This window comes from Oryctolagus cuniculus, chromosome 1 (assembly GCF_964237555.1).
Source record: "Oryctolagus cuniculus chromosome 1, mOryCun1.1, whole genome shotgun sequence".
NCBI lineage: Eukaryota > Metazoa > Chordata > Mammalia > Lagomorpha > Leporidae > Oryctolagus > Oryctolagus cuniculus.
In genome coordinates, this window is record NC_091432.1 from 161,619,801 (window position 1) to 161,639,449 (window position 19,649).

The following is a 19,649-nucleotide window of genomic DNA, read 5'->3' on the forward strand; positions in this document are numbered from 1 at the left end:
CTATAAATCTGCTTTGTTTGAAATGTTAATATGTGCAACCCAAAGCTCTTCCGATGTGAAGACCACCAGGTGTGTACAGGGACCTTTATCATAATTTGGAGCATTACTTAGGGCACAAAAAATTTAGTAGATAATTTGAACTACCTATTTTTTGTCTATTCTATCTTTCAATCTCTGAGAACCTGCAGCCATCATTTCTAAGCAATTGAATCCCAGGCAGGAGAAAAAGCATGCCCTTGAGACAGGAAGGAGTTACAAGAACATCTTGTTAAGTCATAACCATTTCATCTCATCTTCCAAGTTCAAATGGTTTAATCAGTTCCCAAAAAAAGAACAAACCATTTACTTTACTTAAAGAAACAAAATTATAGAGAAATAAAAACATTAAATTGAAAAAAAAACCTTAACCTAAGAATTAATCTTTATGTTTGCAGTGAACATTGTGATTCTTGTTTGCTGGCAACTCCTCCATTGTTTATTGCACATATTTATGAAATTCTCCCACCCTTTATCTCCCTGATGAATGCCTAAGCACCTATGGCACCAAAGTTTTGCTGCCTCTATAATACCCTATTTCTTTCCTCTGGGTTCTGGCAGCATCGTGGAAATCTACTGTATTTTCCAGAATGGTGCTGCAAAGCATCACAGGTTTCTTGGTCAGTCCCATATGTTTCTACTCCACAAACAGCAAACTAAGGACCTGATCACTCTTCTTCATAACCCCAATCCCAAGCACAGTGCCAGTTACACAGTTAAGTACCCACCAAACGGTGGCTGAAAAAGTGAATGATTCACTTATTTTTTTTTTTAAGATTTACTTATTTATTTGAAAAGCAGAATTACAGACAGAGACAGAGAGAGGTCTTCCAACTGCTCATTCACTCCCCAAATGGCCACAAAGGCTGGAGCTGGGCCAGGCTGAAGCCAGGAGCCAGGAGCTTCTTCCTGATCTCCCACATGGTTGCAGGGGCACAAGGACTTGGGCCATCCTCCACTGCTTTCCCAGGCACATTAGCAGGGAGCTGGATTGGAAAGGGATCAGCCAGGACTCAAAGTGACCCCCATACGGGATGCTGGCACTGCAGGTGGCAGCTTTACATGCCACACCACAGCACCAGCCCCTCACTTACTTCTTTGACTCCTTCTCTTAACACTTTTAAATATGGTGACCATCTTTATAACTCTAAACCTATGAACATGATGTCACTAAATGTTTTTATGTCATTTTAGGTGCAATACACAGAATTATGTTCATTTCAATGTCAAAATACTAGAATGTCTGGAATATTTCACTGGCATGCTAGAGGCAATATGTGATATCTTAACTAACTTAGAAAATATGGGATTTGTGAAATTGACATAGCTATGAAGATGGAAATGGTGTTGACTACAAACCGGTGGGAGAGGGCAGGTGTTGTGGTACAGTGGGTTAAGCCACTGCTTGGGACACCTGTATCCCATACCAGAGGACATGGTTTGAGCCTTTGCTACTGTGCTTCTGATCCAGCTTGTTGCTAAGGCACCTGGTAGGCAGTGAATGATGGCCCAAGTACTTGGGTCTCTTCCACCCAGTTGGGAGACAGGGAAGGAGTTCCAGCCCCCTGACTTCAGCATGGTCCAGCCCTTGCTGTTGCATACATTTGGGGAGTAAACCAGTAGATGAAAAATCTCTGTCTCTCTTTCTCTCTCTCCATTATTCTACCATTCCAATACATAAGTAAATCTTAGAAAGTATCTCTGGTACAGATCTCTAATTCCGGCCACCACTTCCTCACCCAGCTCACCCCACACCTCAGCATCTCTCCCACTGAAATGACCTAGCAGTAAGGACAACCAGGCCCTGGTACCCTCACTCACCTTGAGTCACACATAGCTCTGGTTTAGGGGATGAAGAGCACAGAGCATCATTTTCCTGAGGAAATTATCAAAGCTCTCTAGTATGCATCAAGTAAGGAAAAGGCTGTTTTAGGGGGCTGGAGCTGTGGCACAGTGGGTAAAGCCACTGCCTGCAGTGGCAGCATCCCATTCAGGCCATCAGTGTCCAGGTTGTTCTGCTTCCAATCTAATTCCTTGCTGATGGCCTAGGAAAGCAGCAGAAGATGGCCCAAGTGCTTGGGCCCCTGCATCCATGTGGGAGACCCAGATGAAGCTGCTGGATTCGGCCTGGCCCAGCCCTTGTTGTTGTGGCCATCTGGGGAGTGAAACAGCAGATGGAAGGCATCTCCGTCTCTCCCTCTAACTCTGACTTTCTAATAAATAATCTTAAAAAAAAAAAAAAAAGCTTGTGAGTTTGTTTAAAAGTAAGTATCAGTTGAGCTTCATCCTAATTACAAACAAGTTGGTAGACTGTTAAAACTAAAGCAGATTTATGAATTATGGGCTGTAAAAACAGGAGTGGGGGAATGCAGCAATTTTCATGAATGTTAGGAAAAAGAAAAAAGGCCACAGACCTCATATTCCATCAATGTTGCAGCCTGCCTTCCCTGCACTGTGCAGTCAGACTTTCAGTCTGCAATATTTCCCGAGACCTAAACCACTCACTGATGTGCAAACGACACCGAGCCCATGCATACCACATTCTTCTATGAGCAAATGCTCCACACATTTCCTAAGCACTCTCTGTCACCACCCATTCTGAATTCCAACCTTCCTGGTTTTCAGTTTCAATTTTTATTTCTTTTTTGAATACCTTGGACTTCTTTGATTTTTTTTTTAATTTCTTTTTTCAGTTCATACCTAAGAGCTGCACAGGGTTAGGAGGTACAGTGTGACGTTTCAGCTCTGACAGAATCAGGGTCATCAGTGTGTCCAACTCCTCATCTTCAAGTTTGGAGATTTGGAGCTCCTCTCTCCTAGTTCTTCACAAAGTACAGAAAGGCTATTGAGAACCAGAGTTATCCCCTGTGCTGTGCAACACCTCAACTTCTTCCTACTGGGCCCCAATTCTTATCTAAAGAGAAACCTCAGTGAAAGTTCATTAATGGGGACAGAATAAATGGAATGCTCATTTTTTTCTGGAAATCTTCCATAAAGACAGGGAATTATTTAATAATGTGTGTGTGCATGTGTGTATGGTTCTTTAGGTGTCCATACATTCAAGTTACTCATTTTCTGAATGAATACTTTTATATGCATTCTCCCCTCTAATCCTTGACTCGATTTTGATGTGGGGAGTACTCCCATTTAACAGGTGAGAAGACAGAAGGAGGAAGTAGATGGCCTCAAATCATGAAGCTGGTAAGTAGGGAGGCTAGATCTGATACAATTCCACACCGTTATGCCGTCACACACACACACACACACACACACACACACACACACACACACGGGTGCAGGGAGTTCAGGAGCTCCCAGGAAAAGCAAAACTACCTAGAGCCAGAAGAGTCAGCAGGTGCAGCACGGAGTGAACAATGCTGGAATGCAGACAGAACAACAGAAATGCGGCCACCGGAGAGGCAGGCGCTCCAGGAGAAGGTATTCGGACCTCCAGGGAGTAAACAGCTTGGCTGTCTCCAGGTCTCCCTATGCCAAGGATCGGGATGGAGACCCCCACCACATGGAGAAGAACCTGACAGTACATTATGGTTAGAGTGAGATCGGAGCATTGCAGAAGGAGGCAAACACTCTTCCTTTTCTATCATCACAGACCCCCCACCTCCTACTATTCAGCAGTAGTTTGAAAAGGAATAAGGAAGAGCAAATGCACCTATGTAAAACCTAAGAGAACAATGAACTACTTTTTCAAAAATTCACAGCACTTACTGAAGAGGAAAATGTGTCTGGGTTAAGAAACTGGGCCAAGAGCCGGCGCCGTGGCTCAATAGGCTAATCCTCCACCTTGCGGCGCCGGCACACCGGGTTCTAGTCCCGGTTGGGGCGCCGGATTCTGTCCCGGTTGCCCCTCTTCCAGGCCAGCTCTCTGCTATGGCCAGGGAGTGCAGTGGAGGATGGCCCAGGTGCTTGGGCCCTGCACCCCATGGGAGACCAGGAAAAGCACCTGGCTCCTGGCTCCTGCCAGGATCAGCGCGGTGCGCCGGCTGCAGCGGCGGCCATTGGAGGGTGAACCAACGGCAAAGGAAGACCTTTCTCTCTCTGTCTCTCTCTCACTGTCCACTCTGCCTGTCAAAAAAAAAAAAAAAAAAAAAAAAAAAAAAAAAAAAAGAAACTGGGCCAAATCTGGAGAAATAATTGTGTCACGGGCGTGGAACTCAGTTTCAACTTATAAGCAGAAAAAAAAAAGCCATTAAGAAAAACAGATGATGAGGGACTAAAACAGATACATTTGTGAAGGAAGTGAATCGGAAAGCCTTGGGTTTGAACAGTTTCTTCACATTTGTAGTAGAACCACTTAACTGTGTGTGTCTTTGTCTCTCCCCTCCCCCCGCCACACACACACACACACACACACACACACACAACCTCTGCTAAAGGCCAATAAAAAGTAAAGAAAATTCTCATTTGTTTTGGGTTTTTTCCTCAACCACGATCAACCATATGTAAGGGAAGAGAGGAACATTGCCTGTGCAGCATTTAATATCAATTTTCCAATAAAAGGCAGACAGAGAGTCCTTTTGTTTAGCTCCTCTCTGACCTCAGGCATCTAGAAGAACCTTGGATCTTCCTTCAGCCATCTAGCTGTCTCATCTGCCTATCTGTTCTTCCCTCACCCAACTCCGAACAGCCTTCCACCCTCACCCTCCACTGGAGCAACTCTCACAGGGAACTGTGCGTTCCATGCTGGTAAGTGTGGTGCTCAGTGCTCAGTGCTTGTCTTACTTGTCACATCAGCTGCCACTGATGCGCTTGACCACTCCTTTCTCTTGCGCACATTTTTTCTTCATAAAGCTCTGAGAGTGCCATACTCTTTGGCTTTTTCCACCTCCCTGGTTGCTCCTCCCAATCTTCATTTGCTGACTTTTTGCTGGTACAGAGTGTCCCAAGGCAGAGTTAGAGAGAGAGAGAGAGAGAGAGAGAGAGAAAGGTCTTCCTTTTCCGTTGGTTCACCCCCCCCCCCCCCCAAATGGCTGCTACAGCCGGTGCACTGCGCCGATCCGAAGCCAGGGACCAGATGCTTCCTCCTGGTCTCCCATGCGGGTGCAGGGCCCAAGCACTTGGGCCATCTTCCACTGCCTTCCCAGGCCACAGCAGAGAGCTGGACTGGAAGAGGAGCAACTGGGACAGAATCTGGCACCCCAACCGGGACTAGAACCCGGGGTGCCGGCACTGCAGGCAGAGGATTAGCCAAGTGAGCCACAGCGCCAGACACCAAGGATCAGTTCTTCCTCTCCTCAAAATTCAGCTACTTACACCCCTCCATCCACCTAGAAAATCCTACTGTATCCAAAGATTCCCAAGCCTCAGTGGATGGCAGCTCCAACCCTTAGATGCTCAAGCACACAGCCTTCAGGGTTACCCTTTACTTTGCTCTCATGCCCACCTAAATCTGCCAGTAAAATCTGTTGGCTCTAACTTCTTGATGTATTTAGAATTTAACCACTTGTCCCAACTCCCCTGGTACCGCACTCATCCAAGCCACCAGTATTTCTTACATAGATTGTTAATTAGCTGACTAATCAGTACCCCTGCTCCCAGCCGGTCCCTCACAGTCTACTCTCATCTCGATGCAGCCAGAGACTAGAGACAGATCATGTCCCTTCCATGCTCAACCCCTCACAAAGGCTTCTCTGCCTCCCTCACAGTCAAAGCCAAAGCCAATGTCCTTCACAGGCACACAAGACACTATGCCATCAGAATGTGCAACAATCCCCTTCAGTACCCACTGCAGACAATGACCTCCTTGTTCCTCTAAACACACACACACACACACACACACGCTGTAATTTACTTACTTGTTGCTTATTGCTTCTCCCCCTACCCTGGGAGAATGAAGTCAGCTAAGTGTGTGCAGGAGCCTGACACACTGATGTATCCTAAGAGACACGCCAGTTGCGGCACACGACAGGTGCTCAAATCAACGTTGCTTCATGAATGAATTCCTACTCTCTTAGCAAACCATAAAGAGCTCAACAGTATAACTACACTTCTCACTAAGAATTCAAGTGTATTCCTTTCCCTTAAAAGCAGTATGTGCCACAGTAAATGCTTAATAAGTGCTTATGAAATCAGTTTATAAATGGCACTGTCACTGTCAGTGGAAGAAATAAAATCTCACCACAAATATTGCCAGATCAACACAACAAAAGCAGTGCATGCCATTCATCCACCCATTCATCCATCTATTAATTCACCTACTCAGTATAAATGTGAGTAACTATAAATGCAATAAAATCCTCCAATTCAGGGAACATGTGGAGGGGGAGGCCTTCTTCTACTGATGCTGCATAATTTAATTGTGAATTAAGGGGTAGTCACTAAGCTGCATACTCAGCTTTTCATTTTAAAATTTCTGGTAGCAAGAGTGTGGTAAATAGGGTCTTCAAAAAGACCTCATAAACAGGTACAGAATTCTACGTCAGAGTTCAAAATGGAGTACAAATTGGCAAGTGAAGAGCTCCAAGAATTTCAGTTCTTGACTCAAAGAATTAACAATTAATCTGACAAGTATTACTATCATTATTGTTATTTATCATATTTCACAGGACTCAAAAGAAGAGAACTTCAGGCTGGCACTGAGGCAAAGCAGGTTAAGCTACCCTCTGCCATGCAAGTATCCCATACAGCATGATTTGAGTCCCAACTGCTCCACTTCTGATCCAGCTCGCTGCTAATGCGCCTGGGCCCAAGTGGTTGGGCCCCTGCCAGCCACATGGAAGATCTGGATGGAGCTCCAGGCTCCTGCCTTTGGCTTGGCCCAGCCCTGGCCAGTGAGGCCACTTGTGCAGTGAACCAGTAGCTGAAAGATCTTTTTTTTCTCTCTTTCCCTCTCTTTCTGAAACTGCCTTTCAAATAAATACATCTAAAAACAAACCAAAAAAAAAAAAAAAATGAAGAAGAGAACATTAAGGGAACGAGGCTCAAACAAATTATTAAACACATACTGATTCAAGTCCAAATCCTAACCGAAGTGAAACAAGCAGCCAACACACATTCATGAGAAGCACCCTCAGCAGCAGCCTCTGCTCAGCAGGGAGCTCACAGCGACAGCCCAGGAGAATGTTCACGGTGCCAAAAGAAACAGCAGGTGCATCCATCACCCCCGCTCCCACTCCATCCTGCACCTCGATTTTTTCTTTCTGAAAGACACCAGCCCTCAATAGCTACTTGTCACTCCCGAGTTCTCGTAATCCTCCTGGCGCTGCAGCAGTCAAATCTTTCTTTGTCCTTAGAGCAAGGGGCAAGGATTGCCTGATTCACGGGAGTGATTACCTCAAAGAACCATTTTACTTTGTTAGGACACAAAGGATCTTTCTTAATTGTCTTCTTTCCCAACATGCCTTGCTACCGAAGGCTTAGACGTTACTTTGGTTTGAGGGACCACTGTAGGTAACTGGAAAAGAACCAAAATTTTTCCTGGCATTGATGCAGAACCGAACCATGGCAGGTAAATAAAACCAACAGTTTCTCTCTTCTCTAATTTCAGTCCCCCTGCTTCAGAATTTGTTAATGAGTGATCTTACAATGTACATATATGCACAGTATACAAAACTATGGATTTAAAAAATCTTTTTGCAAATTATTTTGCAATTCTATTTTCTCTGTGTCTGTGTAGTTCAGTATCATTTACAAAAGCTAAAGCAGCTATTCAAGAAACTGAGTAGGGGAAAATACGAGATCTAAACCGGGAAGAAAGCTAAATACAGCTCCGAGTGCACAGAGAAGGGCCCATGTGCACACACACTCACGTGCACTGGGTAGACATGCACAAGAGTTAGGTGCAAGCCACCTAACTCTGCTCCGTTACAAGCTGTTTTCACCAATAAGCTTCACACAGAAGTAAGTTATTTCTGAAGTGACTTTAAAGTCTTCCTTGAACTTCTGAAAAAGATACTGACCTTTTGGAACCAAGTGGGGCTTTCAATGGTTTGTTTCTGACCCCCAAATGCGGGCTGTGACACTGTGGAACTCTGTCTAAGCACCAGTTCCAAAGTGTATTCATGGATCCCTTTACTCATCAGTCATTCCTTTAAAATCTTAAAGTTCCCCAGGCTTTGTTTGATTCCTCTGCACTTGAATCTCTTATCTTTGGGCAAAGCTTTCCGCAGAGAAAGAAGGCAAGCTTGTTATTATTTAGGCAATATGACATTGCAGATCATTCTATGAATTCTGTTACTTTTTCTTTAAAATATGACCTATTTTTAACTTAGGTTTTTGTTTTTTTTTTTAAGAGAAGGGAAAAAACTGGTTCTTGCCTTTGTTCACTAGGAATGATAATCTAAGAACAACCAGGGATCCTGCAAAAGTCAGACACAACAAAGTTTAAAATGTGTGTGTATTTAGAGAAAATTCAGTACAAACAATCTAAGACTGAAGTTTCGGTATTCCTTACCATTTCAAACAGCAAATTAGTTTAAAAATATGTAAAACTGTAGAATCATGATCTCTTCCTTAGTTTACTTGTAAGGAAAACAATCCTGATAAGTTTCTCTAATATGATAATAACATCTAAAAGTACCATTTAAAATAAATGCATCACTTCATGCAGAATATGAGTGACAGCACTAGTAAAATAAGCCAAGTTATGAAGTGAAATAGAAAATAGGTTTTATCTAAACAAGCAAAAACATATCAACAAGGAAAAGACAAAAAAAAAAAAAAAAGCCCCAAGTTCAAAAGGGAACAAAAAGTGAAGTAATAGGGTCTTGAGAAAATGTACCTGGTTTTCTCATGTTAAATGAGAATATTCAGAGCACCTGCCCCCACAGGGTAGTTAGGACTAAATAAACTCATGAGCGGAAAACACTAAAAACAGGCTCTACACTCACACTGAGTGCTCAGGAAGCATTAGCACTAATTTTTATTACTATTGGCAAAAACTCATGCTATTAGGCCATCTCGTGCTTCCCACCCAGGAAGCCAAACACGGCCTCGAAGGAAGTTCGTTCTTGTGAAAATCTGGGCTGCCAAGAAATGACAGCTCTGCTTCTCAGAGGAAGGACACTGAAAAAGCTCCCCAGCATGTCTAAAATCTGGAAGCAGTCAAGAGGGGGGGATCAGAGTTCCTGCTGTGTGAAGGGAGTGCAAGCACCTGAGAAACAAGCTTGCTCTGAATTTCCAGAAAGCTGGACTTGGACTTCACAGCGGGAGCTATGGAGGAAAAGGTCTGCTCCATGTAAGAAAGATTCTCTTACATCAGAAGCATCCACCTTGCGAAAGGACAGGCTGCCTTGGAAGGCAGTGTCCTGTTGTGAGTGTGAACGCAGGAAGCTTCATCCATCAGGGAGGATACAGAAAAGGTGCCTCAGTCGGTCCAGGCCGGGTGACAGTAATGACAATCAGACCCACTGTCACAGCAGCAATGGGGGGTGACCCGTGGGCAGAAACCGCCCAGCACGCCAAGCGCTGTGCACAGTGACCCACGTGCTCTGCGTCCTTAACCCCTACAAAAGGCTGCCTCCCTCTGGGCTCTGGAATCCTGGGCAAGTGAACCAACCCGCGTCCCACTTTCTCATGAATAAAAGGAGGTAACCGGGATAAGGACTAAGGGCACTAATGCATTTGGGGAGCACCTAGAACAGTGACTGCCACACGGCAAGCCTTCCCACCTTTGTTACATAAAGGTCCTCACAACTTCTAAGAAAAATGTTTATGTAAACTAGGGAAGGGATCAGAACTCTGTCTCTTTCGGCGCCAGAGAGTGATCTGATACAAACTATCACCAAATTAAATGGAATTCAAGGCTTGCACTCTGGGCTGATTCTCTGAACAAAACTGACCATGACAAATGGGCAAAACTGCTAGACAGTGAAGGCACATTCGCTGCATACTCTGTTGTGGCCGATTGTAAGGTAAGACCTTGAAAAAAACGCCCCAGTCCACTGCTAACTCCTCTGAGCATGCTCAGTGCCTTGGCCAACCATTCCAACTACATTTTCAGCAGAAAGGTGACCTGCTGCACTCACTGAATTTATCTAGTACCCACTTAACCAGCTCCCAAGCCTGGTCCATCCAACTGCAAGCTGCCATGCATGTGTTCTAAGACCTTCGCTCAGCCTGCCTCCCCTCTCTCTTGGACCGTTACACTTGTTCTACTACCTATAAACAAAGTCATAAAGAAAAAACCTTCTCAGCGCTGTTTCCCTTTTGTGTTTTGTCTCCCCCCACTCCTCCAGTCCTTTTTGTCAAATATCTCAAGAGTGGTCCTTTGCTGCAGTTATGTAACTGGCTGAGCTGAGAAACGCAAATCAACGGCAGGCAGCCTGACCCACACTACTCTGGATCACAAGCTGTCTTCTACGTATCCTTGAAGGTTCTGACACCTGACAGTCGGGTTTTGTGGCCATTATTTTTTCCATGTACACTGTGTTCTTCACAAACGTCATAAAGGAAAACATAACACAGAAACTTATTATCTATGACAGACTGTACCTTAACTGAGTGTTGATATTTGCCTTAGGACTTCTTGCACAAAGTTCCCAGATTAGCAATATGAAAACCTTAAAAAAGGTGTTTTTTTTTTTCTGAAGCGTAATTGCTGTTTGTACATGTGCTAAGCCCATATAATCTAGGGTAATGACTGATTTTATGAACAATACTATTATAAGCAAACTGCCCTTATCAATACAGATCCTTATCTGATTGAAAACTGACCATCTATATAGAAGAATGAGTTTATAGAAATAAAGGTTTCCATACTTTCAAGGAAAATGATCTGATAAAAGGACCTAAAAGAGGAGAGAATATGATGTACATAAGAAAACAGGGGTTGGCATGGTGGGATAGCAGGTAAAGCCACCCCACCTATGACGCTGGCATTCCGTATGGGTGCTGGTCATTTCCCGGCAGCTCCACTTCCAATCCAGCTCCCTCTTAAGGGCCTGGAAAAAGCAATGGATGATGGCCCAACGGCTTGAGCCCCTGACCCACAGAAAGGAGACCTGGATGAAACTCCTGGTTCCTACTTGACTCAGTCTTGGCTGTTGTGGCCATTTGGGAAGTGAACCAGCAGATAGAATCTCTTTCTCTGTCTCTCCCTCTAACTCTTTCTTTCTTTCTTTTTTTTTTTTTAAAGATTTATTTATTTATTTATTTATTTGAAAGTCAGAACTAGAGAGAGAGAGAGAGAGAGAAGAGAGGCAGGCTTCCATCCACTGGTTCACTTCCTAATGGGCCGCAACAGCCGGAGCTGCGCCGATCTGAGGCCAGGAGCCAGGAGCTTTTTCCAGGTGTCCCATGTGGGTTCAGGGGCCCAAGGGCTTGGGCTATCTTCTACTACTGCTTTCCCAGGCCACTGTAGAGAGCTGAATCTGAAGTGGAGCAGCCAGGACTCAAACCAGCACCCATATGGATTACCAGAACTGCAAGCAGCAGCTTTACCTGCTATGCCGTGGCACCACCCACTAACTCTGACTTTCAAATAAATAAAATCTTTTTTTTTTTTTTTGACAGGCAGAGCAGACAGTGAGAGAGAGAGACAGAGAGAAAGGTCTTCCTTTTTGCCGTTGGTTCACCCTCCAATGGCCACTGCGGCCGGTGCACCACGCTGATCTGAAGGCAGGAGCCAGGTGCTTCTCCTGGTCTCCCATGGGGTGCAGGGCCCAAGTACTTGGGCCATCCTCCACTGCACTCCCTGGCCATAGCAGAGAGCTGGCCTGGAAGAGGGGCAACCGGGACAGAATCTAGCGCCCCGACTGGGACTAGAACCCGGTGTGCCGGCACCGCAAGGTGGAGGATTAGCCTAGTGAGCCACGGCGCCGGCCAATAAATAAAATCTTTAAAAAAATAAATTAATAAAGCAAGCCAGACAACAAAGGGAGGAAGAGGCAAAGGCCGGAGCTTTCAGGAACTCCTAGGCTGTAATTAATACACATGGTTTACTCTCGAGAACAAGCAGCAGCTGAAGGGCTTTAAACTGGCAGATACAAGGATCAGATCTGCAGACTGAGAAGCACGACCTTAGCAGCTCTACACAGAACAAATGGGAGGCCAAGCAGAGGGAGTGTGGCGGGCACAAGACTGCTTCAGAAGCCAGACAAAAGGACCCAGAGGCCTGGCAAAGATGGAAATAAAAAGGCAGATTCTAGAGAAGGAAATCATAAAGTCATGATGAATAATTAGGTATGTAGAAAAGAAAGGTATGGATGATGTGTTGGTTAACACACAGAAACATGAAAATGTTGAGTTAATACATCTTGAATGACAGATACAAATTGTTAAGAGTTACCTACAGCTAGGGAAGATTAATTTCAGGTAGCACAAGGCAGACCCTGCCCCTGTTATTTTTTTTTTTACTCTATAGCTATGCACATTGTTGAAATACTTAATAATCAACAAGTATGCAATGCCTTCATAATTACATTCACATGTAGTAAAGAAGACAAGCACTGACCTGGATGAAAAGATCAAGAACGGCATTTTAGGGAAAAGGGACCACCTATCCCAAAGTACTGCCACATCAAAGAATATGGGCCTTGTAAAGGACATCCAATAGTCTAGTGTTTGCAGAGCAAGAAGGAGAAGAAAAGTGAAGCTAATTTAGAATATGGCCAGACCACGAAACATTTTATGTACTAAGCTACAAGCATCATTCCGTGAACTGTAGGCAACGGGGAAGCCCATGTTTACAAACAGGAAAGTAAAAAACAAATCAAGTTTGTATTTTAGAAAGATCACTCTAGAGGCAGTGTGAAGATTATACCAAGAGGCCGAAGATAAGCAGAGAGATCACTTACGCAAGAACTCAAGCTATATCAAGAGCATTATAGAGAAGGGGAGAAGTGTGAGATTCATTTCTGGAGCAAAGTTGATACGCCTGGTGCTTAAGTTGGATGTGACCAACAGGGAAAAGGGCAAGTCAGAGAGTCTACCTTAACTTCTAGTTTGGATGATCTGAAATTAGATAGCTACAGCATCACTTTAGGTAAGGCAGAAATAGGTAAGTGAGAAGATGACAAAAAAAAAAAAAGTTTTGTTTTGAAGATGCTGAAGTTAAAGTCCATCTGGAAGCAGGTCAAGGCACCCAATAGGACACTGGATATACTGATACAGGCTTGAATTTGAGGAGCATGGACACTGTTACCCACAACAGAATTTTAAACTGTAGACACAATCTTACCCTTAATATAATTCACTGAACCTTGAAGCAACTGCCAAGAGTTGACCAGTTCCATTTATTCTCACAGTAGTAAAAATTCCACATAGTTGTTAAAGTCTTCGGAGGCAGTAACTTTAAAACGTTAAGTTGGGGCTTTCGCCTTGATCTACGGAATCTCCTGCTGCACTCTTTTTGTCTGTGTATCTTTATCTATCTATCTAGTTAATATATGAGGTATTAAAGGAAGTACAATATAAAAAAATTGTGATTCGTATTTTCATTGTAAAAGGTAAAACCAAAATGAAACAAAAAACACCCATCATTCCATAATTCTATCTTTAACAAAACCTAAGTTAAACAATGATTTATCTGTGACACTCCACTGATCTTCTCTCACAAATCATCGACTCTTGGTTAACTGACATCTCCAAGACAGTTGACTCCAGCCCCAGCTTTAACCACTGAGTTCAACAATTCACAGTTCCGTTTGTTGCTGTCAGAAACCTGATTCACACCGTACCTTTGCCTATCCCATGGTGCCCCAGTTTGGTGGAAGGCTGGGAGGAAGGACCTGTTGACAAGGAAACAGCCACTCTTCCCAACCAAGGGGAAACCAGGGATGGGACAGCTACACAGGGTACACAAGCAGCAAAAAACCTGCTCCGCCTACTCACTGGCAAGAGTTTTCAACCGGAGGCACAATGGGTATTTCAAAGCACATCAACGAATTGACGGAGGGCTGTCTGCCTGGAGGCTCTGAATTTCAACCAGACTTTCCACACGTTTTCTACATTTGAAAAAGAACTCAGCCTCAGCCTATTCTACAGCAGGATACAACTGCAAGGCACCGTCCCATTTTACTTTAGGATTACACCCAAGAGAATGTACTTTCTGGTTAAAAAAAAAAATTCTGAATACTAGCTATATTTGCACAACCTACCAGAATTACTATTAAAATGTCACTAGAAAACATTTTTCTTCAATGTTTTACTTGGATATAATTTTAAGACTTGTTGCAAACTTTTCTGAGGTGTTCTTTTATCAGTCCTCCTCCCATCCATTTCTGTATCCAGGAAAACCCACTAAGGATTCCTGGGTAAAAGAGACAACCACTGCATTCATTTTAAAACTAACATTTTTTTAAAAGCTGTAAATAGGTAAGTTATCGTTCTTTATCAAATGGAAATTAGCAATCACTGAAAAATAACATTAAAATTAGTGTGTGCATGAATTATGGAATTTTTAAAACATCAGTTTACTATGCTGATTAGTTCAACATTTATATTTTCATCAGAACTTAATAATCCCATAAATAAATAGAGCTCTCAATTATTTAAAAAAATCAAGGGATAACATATGTATTTAGACATATTAGCAGCGTAAAGATGTATGCTTCAACACACTTAGGGGAAAAAGTCCAAAAATATTACTACACTGAATTCAAGGGCATCCGCAGGAACCTGACATGAGAGGTCTCTAGAATAACAACATTTCAGGAAATCCCAAAAGAGGAAAAGGGTCAAATAGGAAATAGCCTCAAATTAATCGACAGAGTTCAGTGCTTGCTCCAACTTGATTTCTCTCTCTCCTCTCTCTCCATTGCAAAAAAAAGCCCACAAAGTCTCAGGACGAGCGGATCACTTAGATGCAAGCTCATCTACAGGGATGAACGGCGAGGCTGCCTGGGCAGGTGACACGGGAGAGTCGGCGGCAGTGCTGGCTTTCGCTGGTGAGTTGCAGGAAGATCCCGCACTGCTGCTGTTTCCGTCAAGGGTATCCGAAGACACACACACCCCGGGATCTGACAGCTGTGCAACGTCGGAAGAAAGCATGTTGGTGATGCCCTGGAAAAATCTCTTTGGCTGATACTCAGTTTCCATTTCACATTTTCTTTTCAATGGTCCAAGAACACTTGGTCTAATGCAGTTGATGGGACTCTGGCTTCTCCGAGTAGTAAATCGGGTCGTTGGGCTGGGGATAGGGCTCGGGGGCAATCCGTTGCTACTCACAAAACTTTGCAAGGATGGTGAGAAACACTGCTTCCCAATCCCCCGGGTGGGTGACGGTGCTGGGGACACCGGAATGAAATCGATGCGCTTCGGGGAGGCGGATTTCTCCACGTCGTTGTCACTCAGGCTGAAACTTTCCTCCCAGGAGTGGCTGATCTGCATTGCGGTCTGCACCTCGCGCTCGTGGACCGTCTCTCGGTTGATCAAGTCCATGCCCTCCTCCTGTTTGATTTGGTGCAAGCGGCTGCTGTGCATGCGGACGGGGGAGGCCGGCAGCAGCAGGCCGTGGCGGCTCGGGAACGTCGTGCTGTTCCGCCTGGCGCTCGGCGCCTCGGCCTGGAACACCGGCGAAGTGTCACTGAGGCCGTGGATCAGGGGGGCGCTGTTAGACCTCCTAAGGCCCCCGCCGCCGCCACTGCCGCCGCCCTCCGCCGGGCTCCCGCCCGTACCCGGAGGCAGCTCTAGGTCCAGCTCCATCTTCTCCTGAGCCATGTCGGGGGCAGGGAGGCGGGGGCGGTGCTCAGTCAGGGACCTAGGACTCCCATTCCCCGCAGTCCAGGGCCGCCGCCGCCGCCGCTGCCACCCAGAATCTGTCAGCGGGCCCTCCCGTGTGCGCATGCGTGCCCCTTCGCGCAGGCGCTCTGCGCTATCTGTCTCCGCGGCGCCTGCTAAGTGCGTAATCGCTGCGCCACAGGCGCCGGGGGGAGGGGCGGCGAATGGTTGGGCGCTGGAGTGTACGTTCCTTCCGCGAAGAGCTAATTGGGCGCGAGCTCCTATTAGCGCATATTGATAGGTTTACGTTCAGGAATGCCTACTTAATGAAACGAACATAAGCTCTCAAAGGGCCTTAGTGATGTGGGGTTTTATGGCGGGCAGTGGGGCTTGACCGAATCAGGGAGGGCTTTCCCCAGGAAGAGGCCATCTCCCGAAACGCGAAGTAGAACGCTAAGTGGTATGGTGTAGAACCTTCTAGGAAGCGGGCAGCAGGGGCTACGCAGCCAGCTGCCAGGCAGGAACCAGGAGGGGAAGGGAGGGGGCGTGTGGCCCGCAGTGAAGACTGACTGGGAGCTGGACAGGCTACGGTGTGTCTCTTGAGAACAGTAACATCTCCAAAGGTTTTCAAACGTGGGGTTAACAACAACTGACAAGCTCGCTGGCTGCAGTCTGGAGAAAAGATTAGTGGGAGATTAGAACCATCCGGAGAAAGACCAGAGAGGATGGTAATTTGCAGTTAATATAAAACATTTATGTCTCAATTAAATGTATTCAGTCAGTCATTCAAAGTTTCTTCCTGGGTAGCTACTACATGCCAAGCACTGTGCAAGAAATGGGCCTTTTCAGAGAACATTTCATTTCCACGGGGGTCAAGGGTGGGGGGGTGGGTAAATAAATAGCTGTTTGCAGATAGAGGTAAGCCTTAGGAAAAAACAAAAACGGGATCACGTGTTAAAGCCCAGCTGCTGGGAGGCAAGGGGCAATGAAAGCTGAGATGTAAGGGACGAGGAGGAGAAGTGGTGCAGACGTCTGTGCGTGAGTAGTCCAAGCAGAGAGAACAGCAAGAGCTGAGGCCCATGGCAGCCGTGATCGGTTAGCAGGAAAAGAAAAAAGGGCAGTGCCACTGAAGCATAAGGGAGGGGGGTGAAGGGGAGTGTAAACGAGTCTGGGTTTCCTTCTCAGTCTGATGAAAGTCCGCTAGGGAATTGTACATAGGGAAGTCATACTGTCAGGTTGGTATTTGTAACAGCATTGAAAGAAGGCAAGAGTGGAGGCAGAAAGGTGGGTTAGGAACCAATGGCAAAGGCACAGACAAGAGATTATTGGACTAATAAGCAGTGGCCATGGAGAGAAGATGGATTCAGGAGGTTTTGGAAGCAGTAGCAGTAAGATTTGCGGAGAGATTAAATTTAGATGGTGAAAGAAGTATGTCAAGAACTGACTTCATTTTTTTTTACTTAAATTAGGTAGATAGTGTTACTTTCTGAATCAGAGAAGCAACATATTTAGAGGTATAGAAATTACTAATTCTGTGTTGATTGTTGTATTTGATTTGGAGGTGGCTATTAGATAGCCACATGGATACGTGAACTTAAAGACAGTTAAGTCATTTTTTGTCCAGTCCCTTTTTGTTGTTGAAGCAAGATCCAGAGAGGATAAGCACCAAGTTGTTGAGTAAAGGGAACCACTACTAGAATCCATCCAAGTCTATTGGTTTCTTTCAGTCCATGTCTCTTTCCACTACATCTCAGACAACTTTTATTTGAAGTTCCTATAAAATACAGATCCTGTTGTTAAAAGTAATCATTAACTATTCACGCCTACAGTTATACAAACTGATTTACATGATTTCTAAGTGCCAGATGCCATACAAAATGTTTCACATCCAATCTCAGTTAATATTCGTATCAGTGGGTATTATTATTATTATTGCCCTTACCTTTCAGGAAAAACAGACACTGAGATTAAGTAACGTCTGCCCCAAGCGAGAGCATAAAGCTGTCTCCTGCAGGCATGCTAGCATTTTAGGAATGGAGGAAAACGTTTCCAGATTGTGCATGGCATTGGGAAGGCAATGTGTCTGAGACAGGGCTCGAAGGATAGGTAAGATTTCAACAGATGACACTCCATCCTGAAGAGGCAGATTATAAAATAGTGAGTAAAGCTAATATATGAAATATATGGAGAAGAATAAGTGACGTGAAAAAAAAGCTGGATATAGAAGTGGGAGTCAGAAGATGGAGTTCTAATTCCAAGAAGGAGTGCCTGCATTTATCATGTGGGGCAACAGGGCTCTTATGCAGATTTCTTTTTTTTTTTTTTTTTTTGACAGGCAGAGTGGACAGTGAGAGAGAGAGAGACAGAGAGAAAGGTCTTCCTTTCGCCATTGGTTCACCCTCCAACGGCCACCACGGCTGGCGCGCTGCGGCCGGCGCACCCGTGCTGATCTGAAGCCAGGAGCCAGGTGCTTCTCCTGGTCTCCTATGGGGTGCAGGGCCCAAGCACTTGGGCCATCCTCCACTGCACTCCCGGGCCACAGCAGAGAGCTGGCCTGGAAGAGGGGCAACCGGGAAAGAATCCGGCGCCCTGACCGGGACTAGAACCCGGTGTGCCGACACCACTAGGTGGAGGATTAGTCTATTGAGCTGTGGCACCGGCCACTTTTGCAGATTTCTGAAAAGAGAATCACACAATGAGAGAAATGCTTTGCAATCTGCTGTGTGGAGTCAAGTCAAAGAATCTCTGGTGAAAAGAACCAACACTTTCTAAACACCCACTCCCTTCCAAGCACTTCACTCTATAGTCCCACTTAATCCTCATTGCAATCTTACAAATTAGGCATTGTCATGCTCATTTTATAGAGTGACAACTGAAGATCAAAAATTACAAAAGGCCCTACAACCAGTACAAGGGAGGACAAAACTCTGAACCAATCTGAATTGAGGTCTCATTGCAAAAATCTATATTCTTTTTGCTGAATTGTGTAAGCATTACAGAAGGAGAATCTGATGGTTAATTATGAGATGAAGAGAGGATCTAAAAACAAAGTTTTAGCAGGAGGAGATGGGTTTCAGAAACAGCAAGGCAACAACAGAACCTGACTGCCTGGTGTGCAGAGGATGAAAAGGGAGGTGTTACAAATGAATGAAGTTCTGCTGGCGCCACAGCTCACTCTGCCTGTGGCACCCGCACCCCGGGTTCTAGTCCCAGTTGGGGAGCCGGATTCTGACCTGGTTGCTCCTCTTCCAGTCAAGCTCTCTGCTGTGGCCCAGGAAGGCAGTGGAGGATGGCTCAAGTGCTTGGGCCCTGCACCCCATGGGAGACCAGGAGAAGCACCTGGCTCCTGGCCTCGGATCGGCGCAGGGCACCAGCCGTAGCGGTCATTTGTGGGGTGAACCAATGGAAGGAAGACCTTTCTCCTTGTCTCTCTCTCTCACTGTCTAACTCTGCCTGTCAAAAAAAAAAAAAAAAAAAAAACCCACACACACAGTGTTGGTGATAAATCCCTAAAATCAAACCTCTATGCCATTTGGTTCTAGCTTAAACATACCTATTAGCTGTTCTTAGCTATTTTTCCTGTTTCTACTCTTGTCCCTACAGTCATCTACCCAAAAGGCAAGGTAATATTACAAAAAAAATTGAATGGTAGTTTTTATGTTCAAAATCCAGAGCTGAAGTTATTACAACAGCCCCCACAGCCCTATTTGATGAGGGTCCCTGCCATCCTCTTGGCCTTGTCTCCAACTCCTCTTCCCCTCGCTTTGTCTCTTCCAGGTGCAGAGGCCTCCATACTTTGCTCTGGCCCTTCCTTCCCCTTCCACTCTTCTCCCAGTGGCTGTCCACTCTGCTCAGTCCCTGCAGGTCCCTGTTCAGGCATCACTGAGAGGCATTCCCTGACACTAAATCCGCCCTGCCCCTTATAAAAAGCAACGGCTTTCATTCCATGCCTCTTACCCTAATTTTCCTCCTGCATACCGCATGTCATACATGAATGC

General features: G+C 45.2%; 2 protein-coding genes across 5 annotated transcripts in view; both read right to left on the reverse strand.

Annotated features, from left to right (window-relative positions):
* Positions 1–19,649, reverse strand: part of PIP5K1B (phosphatidylinositol-4-phosphate 5-kinase type 1 beta) — a 393,421-nt gene that overhangs the window by 225,562 nt on the left and 148,210 nt on the right. The gene's annotated exons all lie outside the window — the stretch shown is intronic.
* Positions 13,207–15,799, reverse strand: PABIR1 (PP2A Aalpha (PPP2R1A) and B55A (PPP2R2A) interacting phosphatase regulator 1). The gene has a single exon (XM_008256179.4). The coding sequence runs from the start codon at positions 15,775–15,777 to the stop codon at positions 14,788–14,790; it is 990 nt and encodes a 329-aa protein (XP_008254401.3). The 5' UTR covers positions 15,778–15,799; the 3' UTR covers positions 13,207–14,787.

Excerpts from the sequence above, each read along its gene's own strand:
- PABIR1 (XM_008256179.4), bottom strand. The coding sequence starts at position 15,777 with ATGCGCACACGGGAGGGCCCGCTGACAGATTCTGGGTGGCAGCGGCGG.